Genomic DNA, 24378 nt, shown 5'->3' with positions numbered 1-24378 from the left:
CAGACCACAGACACCTGGGAGAGCTGTGGCTGCTTCAATGTAACCAGAGAGGTGTGTTTACCACAGCTGAGGAGGCCTGCTGAAGAGCTTTCCTGGGTGTGTGGCAGGCTCAGCTGCTGCCTTCCCATTCTCACCCACCTTGGCTGAGCTGTGGACCCCACAGCCCCCCACCCCACCCCTTCTCCAGTTTCAGACTTTGAATGGGCCATTCAGACCCCCGGAACAATGGTGTCTTCAGGAGCACATTCCCTGAGTGGGACTTACCGTTCCTTTGAAGCTGCTGTTGAGCTGTTTCGGGTCCTTGAGAATCAGCTGTTGGCACTGTCTTCCTTCCGACTTCAACTCCTCCAGTATTACTCGAAATCCTTTTAGGAATTCAATGCCTAAGCAAAGCAGGGGCTTTCATGAAATGCAGACCTAATTACTCTGGACACACTTTCCCTCCTCCAAGGTCGCATCCTCTCCAGCCACGCACCACAGCTCAGGGACGTCCTACTCTGTCAGTGAATCCGCAACATCCCTTCATTCCTCTGGGACAGCTTTGAGTGATTGGCACCATGGTACCTAATACATCTTTAGCCCACTCAGCCACTGGGACAAGGATCTATTGCTTTTGTACACTTGGGTTCAACATTTAGGATCAAGTCCTAAGTGACCACCAAGTCTCCATGGAAAGCATAATTTGAGGCACACTGACTGAGCTGACAATAATCCCAGTGAAATGCCCCCAGACTTTGTTTTTTAATCTCCGAGTTTTAGCTATATACTTTCTTGATGTGTTTCACTGGGAACTTACAAATTCCCAACAAAGTGTATGTCTGCTCCCAAGAGGGTTCGTGGGCTTGAGATTAAATATTTTAGGGAACTGGCAGCCTTACTCTAATCAACCCTGAAATGCAGATGCCCAGTGTGAGCTCTGCACGTAGCCCTCAGAGGCCCCAGATGCCCACAGCGCTGCTGAAAGCCCGGCCTCCACCTGAGCGCCCTCCCACTGCAAAGGGCTTTCAAAGGGATTAAGCGCTGATGGCCACAGGAGCCAGCACGGGGGCTCTGTGTGCCCTGGAGACTGCAGTGTCCCAAGCGCAGCTGGAGATCCCCAAAGCTGGCCTCGGCTGCCAAGATATCGATTTCACGTGCTTTCTGAACACCAGACAAGCAGACATTTTCAACCCTTCCCCTCCCGGGGCAAAAGTAATTACACAGGATGCAATTAACCAGGTGGGGAAATTATTGATGGCAAAGGTCACAGAAATCTTTTCTCTTTTGAGTAGGTCCTCCAATTCTGTAATTATTTAATGAGGAGCACATATTTCATGGTGACTCCGGCAAAGAAGCCACAATTAGAGCCTCATATTGTAGAAGCTGGGAGTTTTACGGTGCATGGCGTATTTTCAATCACAAAGCTTCCGGTGGGGTGACACTGGACTCATAGACAAGAGATTCAGACGTGACTGCCCGATACAGCATCTCTGTAGGGCCTACTATTTAGATTTCATCGGAATCTGCCTTTTGAGACCAAAAGAGAAACAACATTCAGGCTCAGCAGTGGTGGTGCAAGCCATTAATCCCATCACTCGGGAGGCAGACGGAGGTGGATCTCTGAGTTCCAGGCCAGCCTGGTCTACAGATCTACAGAGTGAGTTCCAGGGCAGGCAGAACTATTACACAGAGAAACCCTGACTTTAAAAAAAAACAAACAAACTTGGTCTCCAACTTTAAAATTCACCAATTTCATGCTTTTTTAAAAAACAAAGAATTCCACGGGGGAGGAGGAGAGGTTTTTAAAAAAAATTACAAAATGTGTTGAAGGTGGGTCCACATGTCATTGTGACCACAGAGAACAGAGATCCCTTATAGTGGAAACCAAAGCCAATATGCCCTGGACATGCTACAGGCGCTCCCAGCAGCATCTCCCCCCTCTGATCAAGAAGGCTGAAGCACTCAGCCTAGGCTACAAAGTGGGGAGAAAAAAAAAGCCAATCACGCTTATCTTTCAAACTCACGAAACAAAACACAAGCCATGGGGCACTGCTACAAGCTGTGTGTGTGTGGTGGAGAGGGAGAGGGAGAGGTATGGTGTGTGTGTGTGTGTGTGTGTGTGTGTGTGTGTGTGTGTGTGTGTGTGTGTGTGTCCACTGCATTCTCATCAACACCCACTTGCCTGGAGGCCACACATGGCCACTCACTGTGGCACCATGCATTCCCCATAGAGAATGACTGTTTCCACTTACCAAGGGCCCCCGGGGACCAAAGAATGGTGACTGCCACTTGGTCATGGCAAGCATACTGGCTGATGGTGATGTTCTGGGCATCAGCGATCATGTGCTTCCCAACTGGATTCAAGTAGGTCGTACAGTCTAGATTGGGGAAAGGAGGACCGTTTTAACCTTTCTGTTCAGTTTCATCTTAGCAGTGCCTTGAGGCACCAAATCCACTCTTATTAAGAATTTCCTCCGAACCTAAGACACCGAAGTTGATTATGGCTTGGGAAATATGTTACCCAGGGACGTGGCAGCTGCAGCAACAAAAGCCCACCCGCTCTCTGGAATAAGAACTCCTGGACATTGCTAGGACTGTTGGATACAGTTTAGATTTGTGTTTTGTTTTTGTTTTCTTCCTTACTCCTATGACATTTTACTGAAATCACTAAGTGCTCACACCAATCCCACCAGTTAGTTTCCAGCATTAACAAAACCCTGCTAAACACTTTGGAGTGTGTTTGTTTAGGAGACCAAGAGAGCAAGGTCATCAGGGAAAGGAACTGCCACGGGGGTGTGAACCCCAGGGGAGTCATTTCACACACAAACTGTTAAATGACTCAGACTCTATAATACACAGTAGCGTGTTGGGGCTATGGGTGCCAGCTTACATTCTCAAAGACAAAACACTTTTCTGAGAGATACCAACAACCCTGTTTAATCTCCAAATCCCCAAAGTAATAGCAGGGAGGAAAAAACCTTCTTTTGTGTGGTGGAGTGAGAAGCTGCATCAGCTGGGGTTGCAGAGAACACCTTCAGAAGTTACCCTCAGCTCAGAGCCAGAGCCATGCTGGATCAGCACAGGACCATGCTGAATGAACAAACGCTGGGTCACCACGTTCTATGGCAGGCACCCTTGCTGAGAGACCTGTTTCTGCCTTCCCCAGAACCCTCATGATTCAACTCAGACTCCCCTCTTGTGTACCAACTGCCAAGGGCTTCACCTCGTCTGCCCAGCACCCCAGTGAGGCACTGCCCTGGGGTGGGAGACTACGGGCAATTTCTAAGTCTGCTGAATTTTATCCCCTCTTCTACAATGAACCTGTTGCTCAGGTGACTGGTGACTAGTTCTGAGTGATAGGTTCATCATAGACGAGATAAGTATCTTATTTGATAGCAACCACACAATAATACAGCATGGCTTGTATCCCAGTTATTAGCTGGTGTGGTGGTTTGGATAGGTATGGCCACCACAGACTCTGTTTGAATGCTTGGACCATAGGGAGTGGTACTACGGGTGTGGCCTTGTTGGAGGGAGTGTCGCTTTGGGTGCCAGCTTTGAGATCTCAAACTCTCGGGCTACACCCAGTGTAGCAGTCTCCTGCTGCCTTTGGATCAAGATATAAAACTCTGCTCCTTCTCCAGCACCTGCCATGGTGATAATGGACTAAACCTCTGAACTACATAAGCTACTGAAGTTAAATGTTTTCCTTTTATAAGAGTTGTCCTGTTCGTGGTGTCTCTTCACAGCAATGGAAACCCTAACTAAGGCAGCTGGTCTGAAGTTTTGGAATACAATTACAAAAGGACTTTTTGCCCCCCCCCCAAATTAACTGAGTTCAAATATATTCAATGTGAACTATGAATAAAATTCTAATTAAATGATGAAGAATTAAGAAGAAAGTAATGAGTAAGAGGCAGACACATGGGCAAAATTTTAATCCAACAAATCGGGGGATTATAGCAAATGCTCATGAAACAAGCGCTCTGGAGGCTAAGGAAGGAAGATCATGAATTCAAGGTCAGCCTGGGTACATGAGACCCTGTCTCAAAAGCACAAAAAAGCAAAACCAAAAAGGCAACATAAGACGTTCTGCGGGCATAGAATTTTTTGCCATGAAAATCCATATTAAGAGCACTGACTGGTCTTCCAGAGGACCCAGGGGTTCGATTCCCAGCACCCACATGGCAGCCCACAACTGTCTGTAACTCTGTTCCTGGGAATCAGACACCCTCACACAGACAGACATGCAGCCAAAATGCAAACTTAAAATAATTTTGAAAAATCCATATTAAATCACAGATAAATGTCTGTTCGCAAACGAGCTCTTGACTCTAATACAGGATCTGCCAGGACCAAGAGCACTGATTAGAAATCAACTCTCTAGCTCAAAGGACAATTCTCTGCACATGTCTTTACTTAGCCGAATCAAGTATCACAGGCTTGCAAATCTTTCATGACCATCATGGCGTTTACTCGAAACGTGCACACTGACATGAATGAAGCGCCTGCTTGTCATGTACAAGTCTTTCTGGGTAACTTGAAATACTCAAGCCAGCATCTGCTGATGTGAATTTGAAACACACCTGCCTGTCTTAAAACTGTCACACTGTATCCATGATCTCCAAGACCTAGCTTGGTCAGAGTACAGATGACTATCCCATGGATTATTCCAGAGGCCTCCAAATGGCATGAATGAGAAATCAAGAGCCAACTAACGAGAGTTGCAGCACCTCTTATCATGTTTATATATAAATTAGTGTAAACGAGGTGAAAATGCTCACAGTTCCAAATAACATCCTCAGCCTACAATGGGTTATAAATCTTTAATCAGAAGAAAAGTCACCTTGCCCTTGGATTCAGGCAGGAAAGATCAACAAAAAGTGTTGCTGCTTGTGTTCAAACACAGCTGGGTAGACTTCCCACAGTAACATCTACAGCAGGCCTGGGCTGCCCCAGTTAAGCCTCAAACTGATGCTAAGGAAAGAGACGATTATAAACTGTGTGGAGATATTTTGTCACTTGTCACACAGACAAATGGGAAACTGTACTTGGTACCTCATTAGACTTAAGTCAGAGACGGCCAACTAGAGACCACCTGACTACCCTGTGACATAGCTCTGCCTGGTCCACTCAGTATTTGTGTATATGTGTTATGGGGGTGGGAAGAGTCTTAAATAAAGGCCCATAGTGAAAAACATCTTACGGGGGTAGGGTGTTTATTTTCAGAACTTCGCTATTCTTAGAAACCGCATCTGGCTACATCCAGTGGGAATCCCTCAAGACCACAATGAGCTGGAATGAGGAAGCCAGTGGCCCCTTCAGATCGGATGGGCTGCCCAGTTGGCCAGTCTCCATCCTTGCCTTGAAGCCTACACTTGAGTGAATTCACCCCTTCATCCCCTGATGGGACCTCCCGACATCTGTGTTTGCTCTTAAAGACAAGGCTGTGTCCCAAGGGCGGGTCTTCGCGCACACACACAACTTTCTGAAAGCCACATTAGACACTTGACCTTTCTGAAAACCACATTAGACTAAGAGGCTGCAACTGCTGACAAACAGGCTCAGAAGACCCTCAACCCCTGGACCCACAGTGTCCTTGATGAAGTACAAGTGTGTGCACTTTGGATTTCTGAAAGAAATTGCCTGCCTCCTTCCCTGTGGTCAGGTTGGTTACTTACTGTCGTATCTGAAGGTGACGTTGTGCAGCCCGCTGTTTCTGCTGGATGGCCCCACTCCCTGTGGGAAAATGAGGACAAAATGCAGAGTGAAGCAGTTTACGTTCCCAGCATCCAATGAACAAAGCATGGCAAGGGCCCAAGGGTCATGCAGTCCTGTCTCCTGGCTCCAATCCTAGTACTGTTCTATGACCCCAGACACCCTCCAGTCCAAGAGATCCCAACCCACGGGGGATCTTGGGCACTCTTTCCCCTAAGACAACAGGCACGGGCAGGTCTATGTTTAGGGGTTAAATAATTCATTAGCAGTAAAATTAGGACAGAGACCAGGGCTGCCAGATGGAGCCCTTCCAGTTGGATCCTCTGCGTAGCTATAAAACTCGCCTGCTAGGCAGCCTCGTCTGAAAGTACGGCAAGACAGATAGGCAATTCCTCGGGTCTACGGAAACCGGTTCTCATTCCAAGACTGGAAATGAATGTGGGAATGAGCCATTCCTTTTAATGAGAAAATTCTTCACTGCCTCCATACCTATGCTGGGAATACACGGGGTGGGTCATAAAAGGAAAAAAAAAAAGACTTTAAAACTTGGAACCCTCAACTCTTGGTGATGTGGCCATTAGCCATCTGCAGCCTTAATAGTAGGGTAACAACTCCACCAGACTTCCCAGTCCAATTACAGCAGCCACAGAGGGAACACCAGATCCTCCCATTGACCCTGCCTCTTCCCAACCCCAAAGCTGATCCTCCCAAGAAAGGCTGCCCCAGATCAGTCAGTCCAGGCCTACAGACTCTGTTCAAACATCTCTTTAATAATCTGCAAATATGCCATTCGGCATTAATTGGGCGCTCCTTCAAAATGTTAGTTCTGAAGTGCTAAATGATGGGAAACTATTTGAACCACACAGCTAAGGTTTCCACTTAACAAGGAGGATGTTGGGGAGAACCAGATGCTCGCAGCCTGGGGTTTAATGGGCAATTGTTACGCTGAGACGCAGCATGGAGAACACTTCTGATGGAGCCCAGGATTCCAGGCCACAACCCCATCACTTCCATATGCTCCAGGCATGCTCATGCTGCTTATCCTGAAGCCAGGCACGCCCACTGAAACCGTATCCCCGAGCTCAGATACACAGAAAATCTCAGCTGCGCAGAAAGACGCGCCGGCATGGGGAACAGGGAAGCAACAACACAAAACCTAAATCTACTGGGTGCCCCCAGCGGCCCCAGAGCACGCACCCCCCCTCCAGCTCCTTCTCCAACCCTTTCTTGTGAACCTGAGGAACACATCTCGTGGTATGAAACTTAGCATTCCGTCTGTCAGATAGAAGCTCCCCGACTTAAGGCAGAGACCCAAGTAACAACCAGGAAGACGGCAAATCCAAACACCCACAAACCTTTGGGAATGTTCAAAACTGCCAACCACACCACCCCTCCCCCTTACACAGCCCCAGGACACAAACTCACGTCCCATGATGAGCCAGACATTATTTTAGGTGATGTCGTATGCGTAACAGCCGTAAGCCCACTTCATCAAGTTGCCTGCCACTCCTACTTCCAGAGAAGAGTAACTGCACACAGACAAATAGCAATCCCTTGGCCCAGCGAGCACTCCCATTCAGACGACAAAGCCTACATGCCAGAAATGCAGGGTATGCACTCCCAACATGTACACAAAGCCCAGGAGAGGGAAGGCCGGTAGCTGGCCATCGTGCTGAGGAAACAGCAGTCCCGGGAGAGAAAACCAAGATCAGTGTTCTCAGCTGGTAAGCAAGGGACACCACTCCCCTCCCCTGGGGTTGCTCCAGTCTCCAGAATTATCTGGATGTGTGTTTGTTTTAAAGGATGTGCACAGCAGCTTCCTTCTGGGAGGGGTTTGCAGAAGAGCATGGTAACACTCCATTGACAGCACATGTCAAGGGACTCTATCTAGAGACCGATCTGCATAACTTGTGAAACTCACTTGGCTTTTCCTCTGTCGCTGCTCCCCTCTGTCTTCTGTTTGCCCCCCCTCAATTTCTACCGGGGCATGTTCATAACAAATATTTGTCGGCGCTTTCAGTGGTTCACGCCTGGTAAACAGGAGCCCGAGGCAGTGACCTGTCCATGCCGTGCACAGGAACCCAACTTCATCCAAACAAGGCTTGTGATGTGAGGAGCTGTCCATGCAGGCTCAGGTGAGCTGGCTTCAAGGACATTGAGACTTGTGTGGGGTGCCCACCCATTACCCACTGATGGTTCCAACTTGTCCTACGGATGTGTCTAGAGACAAATCAGACCCGGAAGTTGACTCCAAGAGGCTGCGGTCACAAGGGTGAGGTGCGAACATGCCCGTCTCTTTCATTGCCTGCTCCCAGTCCTTCCCTGGCTCCCTACCCCTCTACACCATTCCCCGTGTGGCCCTTCGACGCCCGGTTCTCCAACTAATCTCCCTCACCCCCCATCCCCAAGCCCCTGCAACCACAAACACTGCAGTTCCATTGGAGAACTGTGTTGTTAAATGTCTGGGTTTATCCAGTAATGACACACAAACCATGGCTCAACGATCCCACATGGAGTTTATTGGTGGACGGGGTGGGGTGGGGGGGGGGGGGATGAGATGGAGAGGAAGACAAGAGTAAAAAGATCGTAAGCAGGCAGGGGTCAGTCCTTTAAAGGGGTCCTTTGCACCTGCTTGGTTCTCACAGAACTCCGGGCTGGCCAGAGTGCATCCTGCCAGGTAACAGGGCAGGCCAGCACAATGCCTGAACCTTTCGTCCTGTACCCACAGAATTCCCTTCTCGTCATCCAGGCTTTGCTCCCCATAGGCGGCCTGACTAGCCCATAACACACTGTGTTCCCTACACATCGGTCTGCCTGTATGTTCACTGGAGAGGAACATAGTCACCATAGTCCCTACAGGTCTGGTGTGGCACTTCTGTGTTTGTAGATGTGAAGTGGAGATTTTAATTCCACAGACAACTGCAGCTCCTAAACCCAGGAACAAGTCTAGACACCTCTCTGGGCATCAGTTCTTATCTGTACTTTAAAGACCTTTTGTTCTTATGTGCTCTTGTAAATTTCTCCACGTGTGAGCAGTACATCCACCCCTGGACTGTCCTTACTCCCAAAACTTTTTAGTTGCTCCAGGGGCCACAGGAACTACCTTAGAAATACTGTGCCCAGGCTAGGTTACAAAACACTGTTGTTTCATGCAGACAGAAATGAAACCCTCTTAACCGTGCCCGCGTCCAGTCCTAGAACCTGTGACTTAGTTTACACACAGTGGACGGGATTAAGGCGATTAAGTTCAAGGATGTTGAAATGAGGACGAGTGTTCTGCATTACCCTGGTGGGCCGCTGAAGGGTTGGTACTAGAGAAAAGAGATAGATAGATAGATAGACAGACAGACAGACAGATAGACAGACAGATAGATAGGACGGCAGATGGGTCAGGGAGGAGGAGACTGGCCCACAAGAGATGACTCCCATACTTGACTTGAAGACAGAAGAGGAAGGTGCGAGGCCTCTGGAGGTTGGGCCAGCCACGGAATGGATTCTGCCCTGCAGCATCCAAGACGGTGCCAGAGTTGCCAGCGTTTGACTCATTTCACAGTTCTGACCTCCAGAACTACGGAACGAGAATTTTTTGTGTCATCTTATGCCATGAAGCTCAAGGTAATTTTCAGAGCAGCAACGGAACGCTAACTACAGGCTGAATGCAGAAAGAAGAAAAGGAGGGCATGGCTGCTCCTAGCTGGGGTGGGGGAGGTTCACTGTAGATGTGAGGGGGCGCATAGCCAGAGGCAGGGACATCTGGGAGAGTCCAGCTACGTGAGGAGAGGGGAGAGTCCGAGAGTAATGGGTAGACAAAAGGCCAGCTAACCAAACTGTCTAGATTGTAAGGGAAGGGCAGCTGAGGAGGGCAACTCAGCCACTGGGCTGGGGAGTTCAGGGTAGGGGACAGGGTTTGCTGGAAGACGCTGGGAGAACATAGCAGCCAGGTTAAATAGGCACCTCAGCCACTTGTCCTGGGTTTGAGGCCTAACACACGCATGTTTCAGCCACACGACACAGAGCATGTACCAATGCCGTCTGGTTGCACCTCCTGCGCCCACAACCAATCACTTTCTCTCTGTCACCGGGCTGCAGACAGGAAACACTGACCTCGGAGCCTGGCCTGGCATCCTGCAATCCTAGAAATAGAAATGGGCTTCGGTGGGTTTCCCTGGGGCTCACCTGGAGTCCATCAGGCTCATAAGATGTGTTTTCCAGTCACTGCCCTCTCACTGTTTCTAACCTTCTCTGAGCTACAAGAGCAAGGGAAAAAGCCCTTGGGAAGGACCAGCATGGGACCCTTGAGACACAGCACTGTGTCAGACACACAACTCAGAAATGCCCATGCAAAGCTTCCTGGGATGGGAAGACACCTGCCTTAGTAAAAACAGAGACAGAGCTGCAGACGGGACAACAGATGCGTGCAGGAGCCAGGAAATCAGAGGCTGCTCTGCTGTCCCTGCCTCTGTCTCCCCAGGGTTGGTTACAGTGTGGGGCTGCAATGGCTGTGCTTTTTAAGGGGGAGAGGGCTCTAAAAACAAGCCTCACTTCTTCTGGGTGGATGCTCTTACATTTCCACCCCAGGCCTTTCGCTGAATGTTAGTTGCCAGCTTGGTTGACTTGAATGCGAGCATTCTTGAATTTCTGTTCATTTTGTTTTTGTCTTGTCTGGCCTAGAACTGGCTATGCAAACCAGGCTGGCACACAGATGCGCCCTCCTGCTGCCTTTGCTGAGATTAAAGGTGCAGTGTGTACCACTGTAAGGATTCAAGCATTGTGCTGGCCTGCCCCTGTCACCCGGCAGAATGCACTCAGGCAGCGCCCTGGTCAGCCCAGCGTTCCATGATTGCATAGTCTGCATGCAGGTGCAAAGGGCCCTTTTAAAGGACAGCCCCCCACAGACATCCCCCTCCCCCTGTGCTCTTTCCTGCTGTTCCCCTGGGGCAGATAGGGTTTTTCCTGTCTCCCCTCAATAACTTTCAATATAAGTTACATCTACAGGCCTGTTTCTCCATCCTCCCCTCCCAGGAACCATGCCTAGGTCAAGTTTTTTTTTTTTTTTTGACAGGGTTCCTGTCCCAGGCAGACCTCAAACTCTATTGAGTGCAAGATGACTTTGACTTAATCCTCTAGCCTCTACCTCCTGAGTGCTGGAATTACAGGTCAGCATCACCCGGGTTATAAACACTAGGGATCAAACCCGGGAGGACTTTCAAGCATGTTAGTCAAGCCCCTTGGATGTAATCCTGTTTGGACCTCACCATTTGGCCTGCTCTCTTTTGCAAAGAGCAGTGTCGTACAGCACAGCCTTCCTTAAACTGCATCTGCTCTAAAAGGGAGTTAAAACATCAGAGGCGGACCAGAAATGCTGCGCTGGGACACCAGTGTCTCCAGACTGTACCAACCTCTGGAAATCGGCCACGGAGGCACCAAGCTGGGGAAGGATCCTGCCCCAAGGCCAACATTTTGTGTTCAGGTATTTGCTTCGACAGATGGCTAGACCATGATACAGGAAATCTTACATCTTGAATTTTACTCCTTTAGAGCACTGAAGAAGTGTCCCCCTGCCCCCTCCTAACTGAGTAAAAGATGTTTTCTCCATCAAGCTCTCTCATTTGCTGCTTCCGCCCTGCTCCTGCTACAGAGCACCAACCAAAGGAAATTTCACAGCAGAGCTCCAGGCACTGGGCCTGGCTTCTTAGTTCCCTTTGGAACAAATTAAAAGCTACCGTTAGTGCAGCAAGTGGGGGTGGCTAATTAACTAAGAATGTAGCACCCTGAGGCCACAGCATTGGCATTTACAGGTTTTGAATAACAGGCAACAAACAAGTGCCTTTAATTCTCAGATCATTAAATATCAAAATGGTGTAGTAGCTAAAAGCCCAGGACTGTTTCCTACAGAACAGTTTACAAAGCTGTTGACCAGCTCTGTGAATGGCCCATAAATCACCATGGAACACCAACTGAGGTTTGTGTATATGTATTTTTCGGCATAGTCATGAACTTATTTATTTTAGACAGAAAACCTGTCTATCCAGGGATGACTGTATGCCAAGCCCAGGAATATGAGGTACATATGAGATAGAAGTTTGGTTTGTTAGTTTGTTTGTTTGTTTGCAGGGCAGGGGTTCTGACCTGTCTCTCTCTTCCACGGCAACCTGTGCAAAGTTTTTCAGAGATGGAGTTCCCGACACAAGTATCAGCAGGCCACAAGTATCAGCAGAACAAATTCCTTTGTTTACCGGTCAGTATTATCTGCCACCTTTGTCCTGACCTGCCTGCCTATTCTGCAATCCTATTCTGGATGAGTTGGAGCCTAGCCAAAAAAAAAAGAAAGAAAAAAAAGAAACCAGGCCCACCTAGCAACTACTGGAGATGAAGGCCAACCCCTGCTGTGACTGCCCACAGCATCCTCTCCCTGGAGATGAAGGCCAACCCCTGCTGTGACTGCCCACAGCATCCTCTCCCTGGAGATGAAGGCCAACCCCTGCTGTAACTGCCCACAGCATCCTCTCCACCTTGGCTTCCCAGAGTGATAACAAGGGCAAAAGACCCTAGGAAACAGTGCAACCGGAAACGCACAAATGGACGCCACCAATAAACCCGGGGGGCGGGGGGGGGGGGGGAGGGGGACACGCGCAGAGAGCGGGTCATGTGACTGTGCTAGTTCAGATGGCTTTATAAACAAAGCCAGATCCCACTCACTTCAGTGCAAACCTCAAAAAAAAAAAGTTAGCAAAGGCAAGAGAAGCCCCAGGTGATGTAAGCTAAGGAGAATGCTAGTGAGTCCAAAACACAAGGAAAATGAATCAGAAAGCCAGCCCACGCCTGGATCTGCTCAAGATGCCTTCTCTCCACATTCCTGGGAGCTGGTCTCTCTCACACCCTCCATTAGACCCCAGCAGTTTCAGAAAGGGCAGATGCCAGCAGCCTGGCTTTGGGGAGGTAAGGTCGTGGATGGCCAGTAAGGAACACACAGCTGAGGGAGAACTGTGGGTTCCCATACGATTACTACACCAGCCCCCCAAGACCCGGAGTTCTTAAGCTAACTAAAGAGATCTGCTTGGGGAGGTAGGAAATCACTAACCCGCAGCATGGTCTGCACACCAGACCGAGGCCGTAATCAAGATTCATCCCTGACATGGTGCTGGCTGATCAGAACACACATGTTCCCAATTTCACGCTCCCCAAAGGAAAGCTGAGGGGACAAATATTTCTGAGCTCTAGCATGGAACCAACACAGGCTAATTACCATTGGTTTGCATTATCAACCTGAAATATCTCGATTTCATCCAGATTTCCCTTCACCTCTCCCCACCCTGCACCCACCCTTCCCCCAGTCCATTCTGAAGATAGCATAGTATCACGACATTCTCACCAGCTGATCCTCATAACTCCTGTCGCGGTGACTAACAGCAGCCACTGGGGGATTTTATGTTTTTAAAAATCCTTACACACTTCAAGATTTCCTCATTGCCCTGTTGCTGGACTTGTGCTGTTAAAAATCCAGTGGTGTCAACACATACATACATGCATGAACACACAAGCTGGCTTTCTTCCGTGCTCAGAAACAGAATGGAAGGCCAGCGTACTTGGGAGAATGAAGGGGACTGACACCCCCGAGTTCAAGGCCAGTCTAGGACAGTGAGTTCCAAGCCAGTCAGAGCTACAAAGGAAGATCCTGTCTCAGAAAAAAAAACATAATAATCATACATAAAAACCAGAAGCTGGAAAGATGATGCAGTGTGTTAAAGAACCTTTGCTCCAGGGGATCCAAATCCAATGCCCTCTTCTGGCCTCTGTGGGCACCTGTACACATGTATGCATAAACACAGAGACATACACATAAATAAAAATTAATTTTTTAGACCCAGAACAATTTGCTACTGCCTACTCGGTTTTCAAAGCCCCGGGAGGTCCTTTCTCCAGTGACTTCGCTAAGGATTTGGAGCTGTGTGTTCTGTGGCTGACACAAACACACAGATTGTTACATTTTTCCAGCTCTGAAAACGTCAAAGCAGGCTATAAAACCTGCCTCTGGGACCGGGGGCCGGACCTTCCCCTCTGCTTTTACACCATTCCCCCAACTGAAATGAAATCCTCATGCTCAACACCTTCAAGGTAAAAGGCAGGCTATCTGTAGCTAGGAAAGCATACAGAACCAGCTCAGACACAAGATGAACTGTAAACCTGGGTACAGAGCAGAAACAACCAGCCAGCCAGTCACTGAAATCCACCACACACACACACACACACACACACACACACACACACACACACACCCGCCACCCCCAGCAAATCAGCCAGTAACTCACTCTCACTTGACTGTGGAAGGAATAAAGACGTCACTCTGGACGCTCAGGAAAGTCTCTTCCGAGAGAGCAAAACAGTGATTAGACAATGGTGGAAAACGTAAAGCTATAAACATGATTGTTATGCTCAAGCTGAGAGGAAATGTTCGGCTCAAAACTTAGCTACTAATAAAAGCCTTAGGACCACACAGGGAGCAGTGTGCCTAGCTGTACCCACTTCAAACGCTGCTTCTGAAGGCAGGAGGGGTCTCCAATACTGTGTCACATCTGGAATTCTGCTTTTACAGCACAAACGCCTGAGAAATGGGAGGCTGTGGTGTTGCCATGGGAACACACACACACACACACACTTCTATGCAGGTCCCTAGCATATATATCCCACACATGCTTCCTTCAAAGTAGGTTTCTCGAATATGGAAAGGGTGGAACGCCGCCCACCCTCTTAGATTTTGTAGAAAACAAGGTGACTTTGCAGAAGTCTGTCTACATGATGGTCCCAGACTGAAAAACCCTTAAAATGAGTGGAAAGCAACAAGTTAACATTGTATTTCTTTTCAAAATCTATTTATTCAGGAAGGAGGCAAGGTCTCATAGTCTCAATCTAAATAACTCAACCTGTGTTCAGATTGCCTGCCGCTGGGTCCAGAGAAGACCCAGACTTATTAGACTCTAGACGGCAGCCCTAATCATATCCCTGCAAGGTGACACTTTAGGTTTAAGGACTCAGGTGTAGTTAAGGAGACGGGTTTCTAGAACACCTTTGGAGAAGCCTGTGGTTAACATTCCAGTGGGTTCCAAGCACTGCTTCAGGCCTCCCAGGAGCCAAAGTCATGATTAGGCAGAGAACCTACTTGAAACCAGGCATCTGTCTGGGTGTGTCCATTCATGGAATGCAAACTCCCAACTGCTCCCTCTAGGTGTGTTTCCTAAATCCCACACGTACCTACATCTACAGCTGAAGTTGGACGCTGGCAATGCCCCCTCTCCATTTATCACCCCCCAGAAGCCAGCTTCCTGGGATCTCAACTGGCTCCAAACATCACTTCTTACTGTATGAGCACACCACCACCACCACCACCACCAATTCTAATTCTAATTCTAATTTCCACCTAAACTGGAGTGATCCTTCCAATCTCTGCAAGATCTGGCCTTTCCCAGTAGATTTGCTGCAGACGGGGGAAGAAATGAGCCTAAAGCAGAATTCAACAGTCTGGTTGGGCAGATTAGAGTCTCCTTTGGCATCCTGGTTCACGACCTCATGCTCCTGGGTGCCACTAAAAAAACCTGGCCTCCAGATGGAACCATTTGCATATAATCTCTCAGATACCGCTTCCTAAAATGTGCCAGAGAATCTGTCTCTGTGAGTGGAGGAGTCAGCCCACATGCCGCCCCCCTCCACCTCCCAAAAAACCCCAGGAAGTCAGCATCTCAGGCTCCAGGTGTTAACACTTAGAGCATCCTGCCCAGCCCCCTCCAGCTGGAGGCTGGCCGCCTGGGAGCCGGACACAGCAATTAGGCCTTTCCCCGGCTGGGCGCCTTTGTCCCCTCACTAACATCATTAGTGTCTGACTTCCTGTGTACAACAGGGCCTGGGGGGGCGGGGGCAAATGCCGGCTGACCTGGGCAAGGCATTAGACTTCCTTTGTCAAAGACCCTCATGTGTTAACAAGCATGAGAACAAGGCTCTCCTCCCCGAGCCCTCCCCTCAGCCTTTCTGGGCAATTCAAGGCAGTCTCTCTCCAGCTGTGGGAATCAGCCACACTGGGGAGAAATACAAAGTCTCGAAGCTAAGAGAGGAAGCCAGCAGCCTCCGAGGGGGCCTTCAAATCTCAGTTTCTTAAAGCTTTTCTGACGGAAGCATGGGCTTGCCTAGTTCCCACAGGTCACAAGGCTGAACCAAGGTGCCGGTGCTCAGCAACCCAGAGTCCTGTTACAAAGAGCACAAGGACAATCCATCCGCCCTGCACAAGTGCGGGGACCGGCATGCAGGGTCCGTCTCGGGATGCAAGGCCTTACAGAAAGATTGTGTCATAGCCCAAGCTCTTAGGGAAAGAACACTGGTCTCAACACGGAGTATGACTTGCTATCGGCTGTAATCCTGCTCTCTTTCCATCATTAAAATCCTCTCTGCCCTCCTCACAGGGAGCTTCGGCGTTGTATTTGGGAAACGGATGTCTTAGGGAATTTGGTAATAGGCTGTGGTGTGCACCCAGGCCCACATCTGATTGCTGGAGTTTCCACTCTCTCCTAGTAGCTTAATAACATACTGATTGGAGCCGTGATTTTTACTTTACTAACAACAAGATTCCAATGGAAGGGCAGGTCCATGGAGGTATCAAATCTAAGCAGGACTCTTGATTAAGGCAGCTGCTAAACTTCTATAAGCCCTGTTTGTTTCCACTGCGATAGGTATGGGTAAGAAGTAACATCAAAGGCAACAACCAGCTCTGTTGTTTCATAGGGTGAGCTCTCAATCACAGGTGCCAAGTCGTGGTGATACTTTGTGTATGATCTGACAAATAAAGCTTGCCTGAGCCATGGAGGCCAGAAGAGAGACAGAGGCAGATGGGTCTCTGTAAGTTCAAGGCCACCCTGGGCTACAAGAAATGGAAACTGTCTAAAGAAGAAACAGGGCTCACACACCGGTGACCCAGCACGTTGGATGACATACGTTTAGTCCCAGCACTAGGGAGGTGGAAACAGGAGGTGTGGCTGGGCAGAGGAACATAACTTGGAAGGGCACCAGAGAGAGATGCCGTCTAGGCCATCAGTCTGAGTTCAGCCTAAGATTCATGGAGCCAGGATCGCCTTTCCTGGTAAGAGCTAGTGACTGCTGTTTTGCTTCTGTGATGTTTCAGCCTCCTCCCTCCCCCAATTACGACCAAAGATAATTTGTGCTACAAAGTCACGTCTAAATCCATTCAGCTTCACTGAATGAAATTAACTTTAAAAGTAAACCACAATGTAACTAATTCTCATTCCTTTTTAAATGTCTGGAGATGGGGGAAACAGCTGGTTTTCTCAGTCCTGCTAAACTGCCTCTCTCTACAGAGCATGGTTTTTGGGACTGACCTATAAACTGGGTTAGGTTTAAATATTTGCCCAAGTGCCACTATCAGACAAAACCTGAAAATCCAAAACTTCATTCTACACAAACTCTATGCTGACTCTTATGCCAGCACTTAGCAAAGAATACCACCACCACCAAGTGATGCCAAGTCCCTTAAAACTTTTATTTCAATCTGTGTCACAAATTTCAAAGGGTCAATGAATTTACCACTGGTTCTGATTTTTTACTTTTTGTCAACTCATTTAAAAATAGTAGTATACGGAATGATAAACTCAAACACTAATGAGACCCCCCCAACTTTAAGTCTCCTTAGCTCTTGGATGGAAGCCAGCACTCTGCCCTTAAACTACAGGCAATAAATCTAGAAATTTTTCTTCATGAGTTCCCAGCGATACCACATGGAATTTCCATTAAATCTCTCTCTCTCTCTCTCTCTCTCTCTCTCTCTCTCTCTCTCTCTCTCTCTCTCTCTCTCTCTCTCTCTCTCTCTCACACACACACACACACTCACACACACACACACTGACTGACATCAATTAAATCACTGTAGGATGGTTAGGTCAAGTAACCAGCTTTGTTTTAATTTCCCTAAAAGCCAACCAGCACTTCTGAGAATATTTTTTAAAAAGGTATTAAAATCAAGTATTGACAACCTGGATGCTTTTACATTTAGATAAACGTTCCCAGAGGTGGAAGAGGCCAGGCCAGTCAGGCATCAAGCTTTCCCTGCAAGTCCTCTCCAGAGCACCCAGAAAAGATTGCAACGAAGAGGTGGACGGCAAGGCAAACTTCCCAGAAGGAACTGCAAGTAGAAGCATACATAGTCTCCCCCTGATGGAGTGGTCCCAGCATTGATGCTAAGTGTCCATTCTCCTACAAGACAGGGGCAGGCAAAATCGCATGCGCACGCGCACATACATACACACGCGCACATACATACGCACGCGCACATACATACGCACGCGCACATACATACGCACGCGCACATACATACGCACGCGCACATACATACGCACGCGCACATACATACGCACGCGCACATACATACGCACGCGCACATGCATACGCACGCGCACATGCATACGCACGCGCACATGCATACGCACGCGCACATACATACGCACGCGCACATACATACACACGCGCACATACATACACACGCGCACATACATACACACGCGCACATACATACACACGCGCGCGCACCCCTGCCTTTTTGCTTATCCATTCGGTCCTCTCCTTAACACAGACTCCCAATGGAAAATGTTTACAAAAATCAAAGCACACAGCTGAGATAAATAAGAAGCCTGTGACATTTTTGTCACAAAGTTAGTGTGAAAGAAGGACTTGTCAAAAAGATGAAAAGTGGTGTAAATTTTTTCTTTTGAAATTTTTAAAGTCCCAGTTTCCAGCTAAAGTCATTTCCAAACAAGAATGGGGAGCTGGATCAAAGTGAGGCCACAGTCAGATGAGCAGCCCTGCTTTGGGGACACAGTCACTGCCTTCCCACAAACCCTGAAAAGGAAAATCCCCAGAGGCTTTGGGGGAAGGAGGCTGAGCTGGACAGTCTCCTGTCTGCTGTTTCTCCTGACCTAGGTTAGTGTTTAAAGTAGAGAAGTAAAGGTGAGAATCAGAAGCACTGGGCACAGTCACTCTGGCCATCCTTCAACACCCCATGAAGGGAAGACGCCATTGTTAAGAAGCAGCTAAGTCAAGCCCCACCCTGCTCTAAAGAACACTATCTGTACCCATGGAAAGCAGAGATGCCGTCCTCCACAGGAACTATGGGCTAGACTGTCTGCTGGCGTGGGTGCCCTGAGTGCCGTTCTCAAGGGGAACCAAATTACTGTAATTTATCCTATGTTTCCTTTAAGGTGCATACATTTAAGGAGTTTTGTGATTAGGTGACTGGCCTCGTGTGAGTAAAAGACCTGTGTAAAATTAAAAGGGAAACTGTCAAATCTAGGAAGGGCAACGTCCTTCCGCATTATGGCCTGTGTTAACGGAACTGCTTCCGCTCTTCCCAGAGTGCTCAGAGCAGTTGAGGGGAGCACAGCAAGGTGGGCTGACTCTACAGAACAAGCTGGGGACGGAAAACAGCGAGTCCATTTTGTGACTAGAGTCGAGACATGTAGCCCGGGCACGGAAGGTCAGAATGGTCTGCGCCTTCAACACCCACCCAGTGCAAATGCGCTAAAGTCAGCTCAACCTGAGTGCCGCCGCTGCTCACTCACTCACTCACAACAGACCACAGCCGAGGCCCCAGCATCCATCACCCGGGCGTCTCAGAGCTTGAAGTATGCTTTTGCAGCAGCGGGCTGTTCCAAGTGAAAATGAGTATAAATGCACTCCTGCCTCCGGGACTTTAAAATTCATTTGGGAAACCAAAGCAAAGACTAGCCTGCGTTGGTGGCTGGTGGCGCACGCCTTTACTCCCAAGCACTGGGGAGGCAGAGGCAGGTGGATTGAATTGAATTCAATTCTGTGAATTGAAGCCAGCCTGGTCTACAGAGGGAGTTCCAGGATAGGCTCCAAAGCTAAAAAAGGCTACTTATGTGATGTTACACTTGCTAGAGCAAATGTGTTAAATTATACAGGGGGTGGGGGATGTGTGTGGACATCATGCATCTTCGTTTTGTTACCACATCTTCTAAGGCAGGGTCTCTCATTGAACCCTGTACTCGCTTGCTGGTCATACTGTCTGGCTAGTGATATCCGGGGATGCGTGCCCCACACCCACAGGATTCACACACTTGGGACCCAGTCGGTTTTTTCTATGTGCTTACGCAGCAGGCGCTTACCCATTAAACCATTTAGCCATTTAGCCATTCCAACCCTGTACAGTGATGCAATAACCCCATATAAAAGAGTTAGCAAAAAGTGCCCAGGCAAAAAGAGGTCATGAGTGTAAACAGTTCAAGCCCTGCTTAATTCCCGTGTGGTTCGGGTCTATCCCCCATGTATATAGGAAAGGAAAGAAAATACTCGTAAGATCGCCTAAGTAAAAATTTGTGAAATCACAGACAGACATGCACACACACACTGGAACAACACTGCTGGTTCACTGGCTATCTGCTCTACGCAGCTGCCCTCAGAGGCTCACAAACCTGGAAGCAAAGCACTCTAAAAATCCATGAAGTGAACACAGACACCCAGGTCACAATGCTCCCCAGGATCTGCTCACTGCAACAAATAATCAGCATGTTAAACAAAACTATTCAGAAAATATAGAGGCTGCCAACCAACACCTACAAGCTCTAAACTAAGCCCCACCCCCCCCCTAAGTCTTGCACTGGAGCCCAGGCTGACCCTGAACTTGTAGCAAACCTACCTTGGTTTCCTTAAGTGCTAGGTTTACAGGCATGCCACATCACCCAGCCAAACAAGATCATCTTTTGACCAATACTTCCAAAACCAAGTGGTCTGGAAAACTAGTATTCAAAATAACTAAACCATAATTAGTATTTTTCAGAACCCAAAGACAAGTTCAAATGATTAACCCGAAAATTGTCAGTATGGCTCAAAAGTTAATAAACTGAATTTCCATCATCAAAAATGATAAGACTTTTGCAAGGGGCACCAAGAAGAATCAACTTTCAGATCATCCTGCCCTGGACCCATAGATAATGAATAATATAATAAACGCATGGTCGCCGCGGTGAGAAGGCTTAATGGATCAACCATAAACTGCAATGGCCAGTTTAACCAGAGTCGTGGCTCTCAAAACAGCAAAGTGCACTGTTTATCTTTAAAAGCTACTCCCCAAATGTATTCTGAAATTCTCCCAGCATGCATCCTGATACACCAATACTGGTGGTGGTGGGGAAATCAACCATGCTTTCCTTAACAATGATAAGCTTCTAGAAGATTCAGCTAAGAAGCACCCTCTGGGAAGGGGAAGCTGGACTCCCCCCCATCTCCCACTGCAAGCCTTCTGGCTCTCAGATCTGGACCAGCCTTACATGATTCCATCTGTAGCGTTCACAAAGGGGGCTTCATGGGAGAGCACACAAGTCTGTGAGTGTCCTGCCCTGTGCCTTAACTCAGAAAAAAGTGGAACCCTTGCTCCCACCATGCATGGGGGGCGGGGCAATCGTGGACGTTCGACCTCAAAGACTTCATAACGGGCAGTGTGTGTGCTCCTGGTTCTCAATCCACGGTAGCTTCTCTCCAGACCACGCAGGCACAGAACTTACAAACAAAGGAATCACTTCTGCTTTTTGCTTGGGAAAATGGAAGCCAATACATTCCTTCTGGGAATTCGGGGTAAATTTTACAAAAACAGTGTCCAGATGTGCTTAGAACTCTTTTGGTGAGGGGTGGAGGGGGAAACAAGGGGTGGGGGAGAAACACTTTTATTAAAAACTGAAACAGTTATTAGATTTCCTTGGCTCACACACTGACCAGCTCTGACAAATGAGGCGAGAGCACCTGAGGCGGAACTCCCCCAGCATCCCCAGCATTCCTCCTGTCTGGGCGCAGGGAGGCCAGGCCTGGCCAGCACTGTGCCAGCAGCCTGGGTACGGGTAGCTCCTCTCACTTCCATGTCCTTCGTGGTAGATGTTTCTACCAGATGATAGTGAAATGGGGGAGAAGGACTCAGGAAGTCAAAACTTCCCAAGAAAAGCCACCACCTGTGGAATACACCGAAAGGCTCTACCAACTCCGAGCCCCGGCTTTAATGTGGAGGCGTCATTAAGGCTTGAAGCTTCCTCAACTTAATGGTTTCTCTCCCAGAGCCCTTTTAAACCAGAGAAGTATAAACAATCTATTCTAAAGCTGTCCCTCTTTTCAAAGGGGTGGTGCTGGCTTCGGGTACTGGAGGTAAACGAGGCTTTAAACAGAGCATAAATAAGGCAGACAGAGTCAGACATATATTATGAATAAAAAGATAATCTTAATAATAGTTTACATTATCACAAACCCCAAGTTTATAGCAACAGCTAAGCCCCTCTCAAAGTACAGAGCAGCTGCTCATTCAGCAGAGGGAAATGGTATGTCAAAAATGTGACCTACCTTCAAGTTTGTTTAACTCCCTGTCAGCCACCGCTTCCTTCCGCCACCTTACACCAGGAAGGCGCAGGGGAGGAATCCTCACTCAAGTGTTTTATCTGCCAAGGCTCAGAACTGTCTTAGTACCAGAAGGTATTTATTTATCCACACTGTATCTGGACAATCTTGACCAAGGCTTAGTCATCCTCATCAGGACCCGGGGCCAAAAAGTTGATGTGGATCAGAGCCAGAGGTACCTTCCTCCCGTTTCCTGAGTCAGAGGGATGCCATCTCCAGGGTGGACAAGCTCAGTTCTTCCCTAAAGAAGGCAGGGTGCAGGGAAACTGCTTCACAAGGGACCTCTATGCTTCACATGCATCCGTAAGTAAGAATAAGCCTTCCTAAGTATGTTGACTGTTTGGGAGCTGGGGGCCCCACCACCACCACCACCACCACCCCACCCCACCCTACCCCACCTCCCTGTCAAAGAGTAAAAAACAATGACACCACCGGAACGGTCTCACCCAGAGCCAAAGCTTTCTGCCAAAGTGGTCCAAGTGTTAACCAGCCCCGAGCTCCTGGGACCTTCTCCCCTCTTGGCCTCAGGGTAGGAGAAGCACATAAATGTTTTCCTTGAGGGGATCACCACAAGTCATATGTCATAGAAGAGGGGCTTCCAAATCAGAGGGTGCTGGGCAAAGGCTCAGGGTAGGCACTTGAGACGAACGGGCATCTGAGCCGAGGGCATTCGTTCTGAGATACAAGCTGCAGGCTTACCCTGTGCCTTTCTGCAGAGAACTGAGACGTGCCTGGCTGTGCTACAGCTTGCAGGTGAAATACTGCCTGAAATCTACCAGTTCCTTCCCAGGACATCCTGTCACTCCTGCCTAAGCTCATTGCTTCCTGAGGGCATGACCCCTGGAGACAGGGCTGTTCATCAAGCCAGCCTCGTTGGTCCTCTGAGCTCCAGGCTCTGCTATCAGGCGGGGCTGGCCTTCTGGTCACTTCTAAGTGAGTGGCCTCTTTACTGACAGTTACCACTTCCTCCACGGCCTGTGTCACAGACCTCTCTCGTCTCTCTGCCCGGTCCCCTCCATGCCACCCTTCGGTGTACTGGAGTCCTGATCTGCTCACTGGGAGCTCCAGCCTGAGGCCCTCTGTGGAGGAGGAGAGGTTAGTGATGCGAGATGCTTTCCCAAGTATTCTTATCCTGCGCAGGGATATTCCCAAGGGACCCACGAAAACGATACGGTTCAGCCGGGGCAGAGGGACAAAGTGTGTGCTCCTAACCAGGGAGAGATGCACAGGGAAGGAGGAGCAAGAAACACGAGAGATTAAGGCGGGCCTTCTGTTGGGATTCTTCCCGTCCCCTTCATATTGCGATTCTGGGGAAGGACTCATTGTCCAGAGCAGATAAGGGAGCAGGTAAGAGGGTGACCTGTCAGTGGGCATGCACACAGGTGAAGTCTAACATTTTTAGCTTGCCCAATAAGAAGGCAGCTTGGCAAAAAAAAAAAAAAAAAAAAAAGCTGGGCGGTGGTGGCGCACACCTTTAATCCCAGCACTCGGGAGGCAGAGGCAGGCGGATCTTTGTGCGTTCGAGGCCAGGCTGGACCGATAGCCTCCGAAACAATACAGAGAAACCCTGTCTCGTAAAAACCAAAAAAAAAAAAAAAAAAGGCAGCTTGGTATGAATGGGAAGGGGAAGACGAACAAAAACGAACATTTAGTTCCACGGTCACCACTGTGGATTATGTAGTCAGTTTTTATCTACAGCTGCCTTTCTGCTGCCCCTCCATCCTGTTCCACGATACCCCAAATCCCTCTGAACCTAGCAGAAAGTGCCAGGTCTCCTGGTCTGTCAACACTGGGATGTGATTCCGAGCTTAGAGGTCGGGGAGAGGTAATGTCAGTTCCACGACTGATTGGGTCCTAAAAGCACATGGCCCAGAAAACTGAATGGTTTTACCCACCATTAACAGAATCAACATTAAAAATCCAGATGAGAGGGACCAAATAAGTAGCCCAAATAGAATCCCTGTCATAATACTTAGCTTCAAATTTTCTTATTATTTGCTGTTGAGTAGGAAGACTTCATACTTTGTTTTTATTTGTAGGTTTTTGCTTGTTTGGCTAGTTAGGGGCTGTCTGTCTTTGCCTTTGCAGACAAGGTTTCTTTTTTGTTGGTGGTTTGTTTTGTTTTTTGACACAGGGTTTCTCTGAGTAGCTTTTGGAGCCAGTCCTGGAACTTGCTATGTAGACCAGGCTGTCCTGGAACTCGGCCTGCCTCTGCCTTCTGAATTAAATGGGTGC

General features: G+C 48.5%; 1 protein-coding gene across 2 annotated transcripts in view; it reads right to left on the bottom strand.

Moving 5' to 3' along the window:
• Il17rd (interleukin 17 receptor D) overlaps positions 1-24378 on the bottom strand; it is a 59751-nt gene that overhangs the window by 17531 nt on the left and 17842 nt on the right. For both annotated transcript variants that reach the window (XM_005077677.4, XM_040747778.1), the window contains exons 2-4: positions 5661-5718; positions 2232-2357; positions 265-383 (exon numbers count right to left, since the gene is read on the bottom strand). In XM_005077677.4, the coding sequence (XP_005077734.2) occupies positions 265-383; positions 2232-2357; positions 5661-5718 (303 nt within the window). The remainder of the gene's footprint in view (positions 1-264; positions 384-2231; positions 2358-5660; positions 5719-24378) is intronic.

This window comes from Mesocricetus auratus, unplaced genomic scaffold (assembly GCF_017639785.1).
Source record: "Mesocricetus auratus isolate SY011 unplaced genomic scaffold, BCM_Maur_2.0 Super-Scaffold_100006, whole genome shotgun sequence".
Taxonomy (NCBI): domain Eukaryota; kingdom Metazoa; phylum Chordata; class Mammalia; order Rodentia; family Cricetidae; genus Mesocricetus; species Mesocricetus auratus.
The sequence above is the reverse complement of the archived record's forward strand: the minus strand, read 5'-3'. Positions and strand labels throughout refer to the sequence as shown.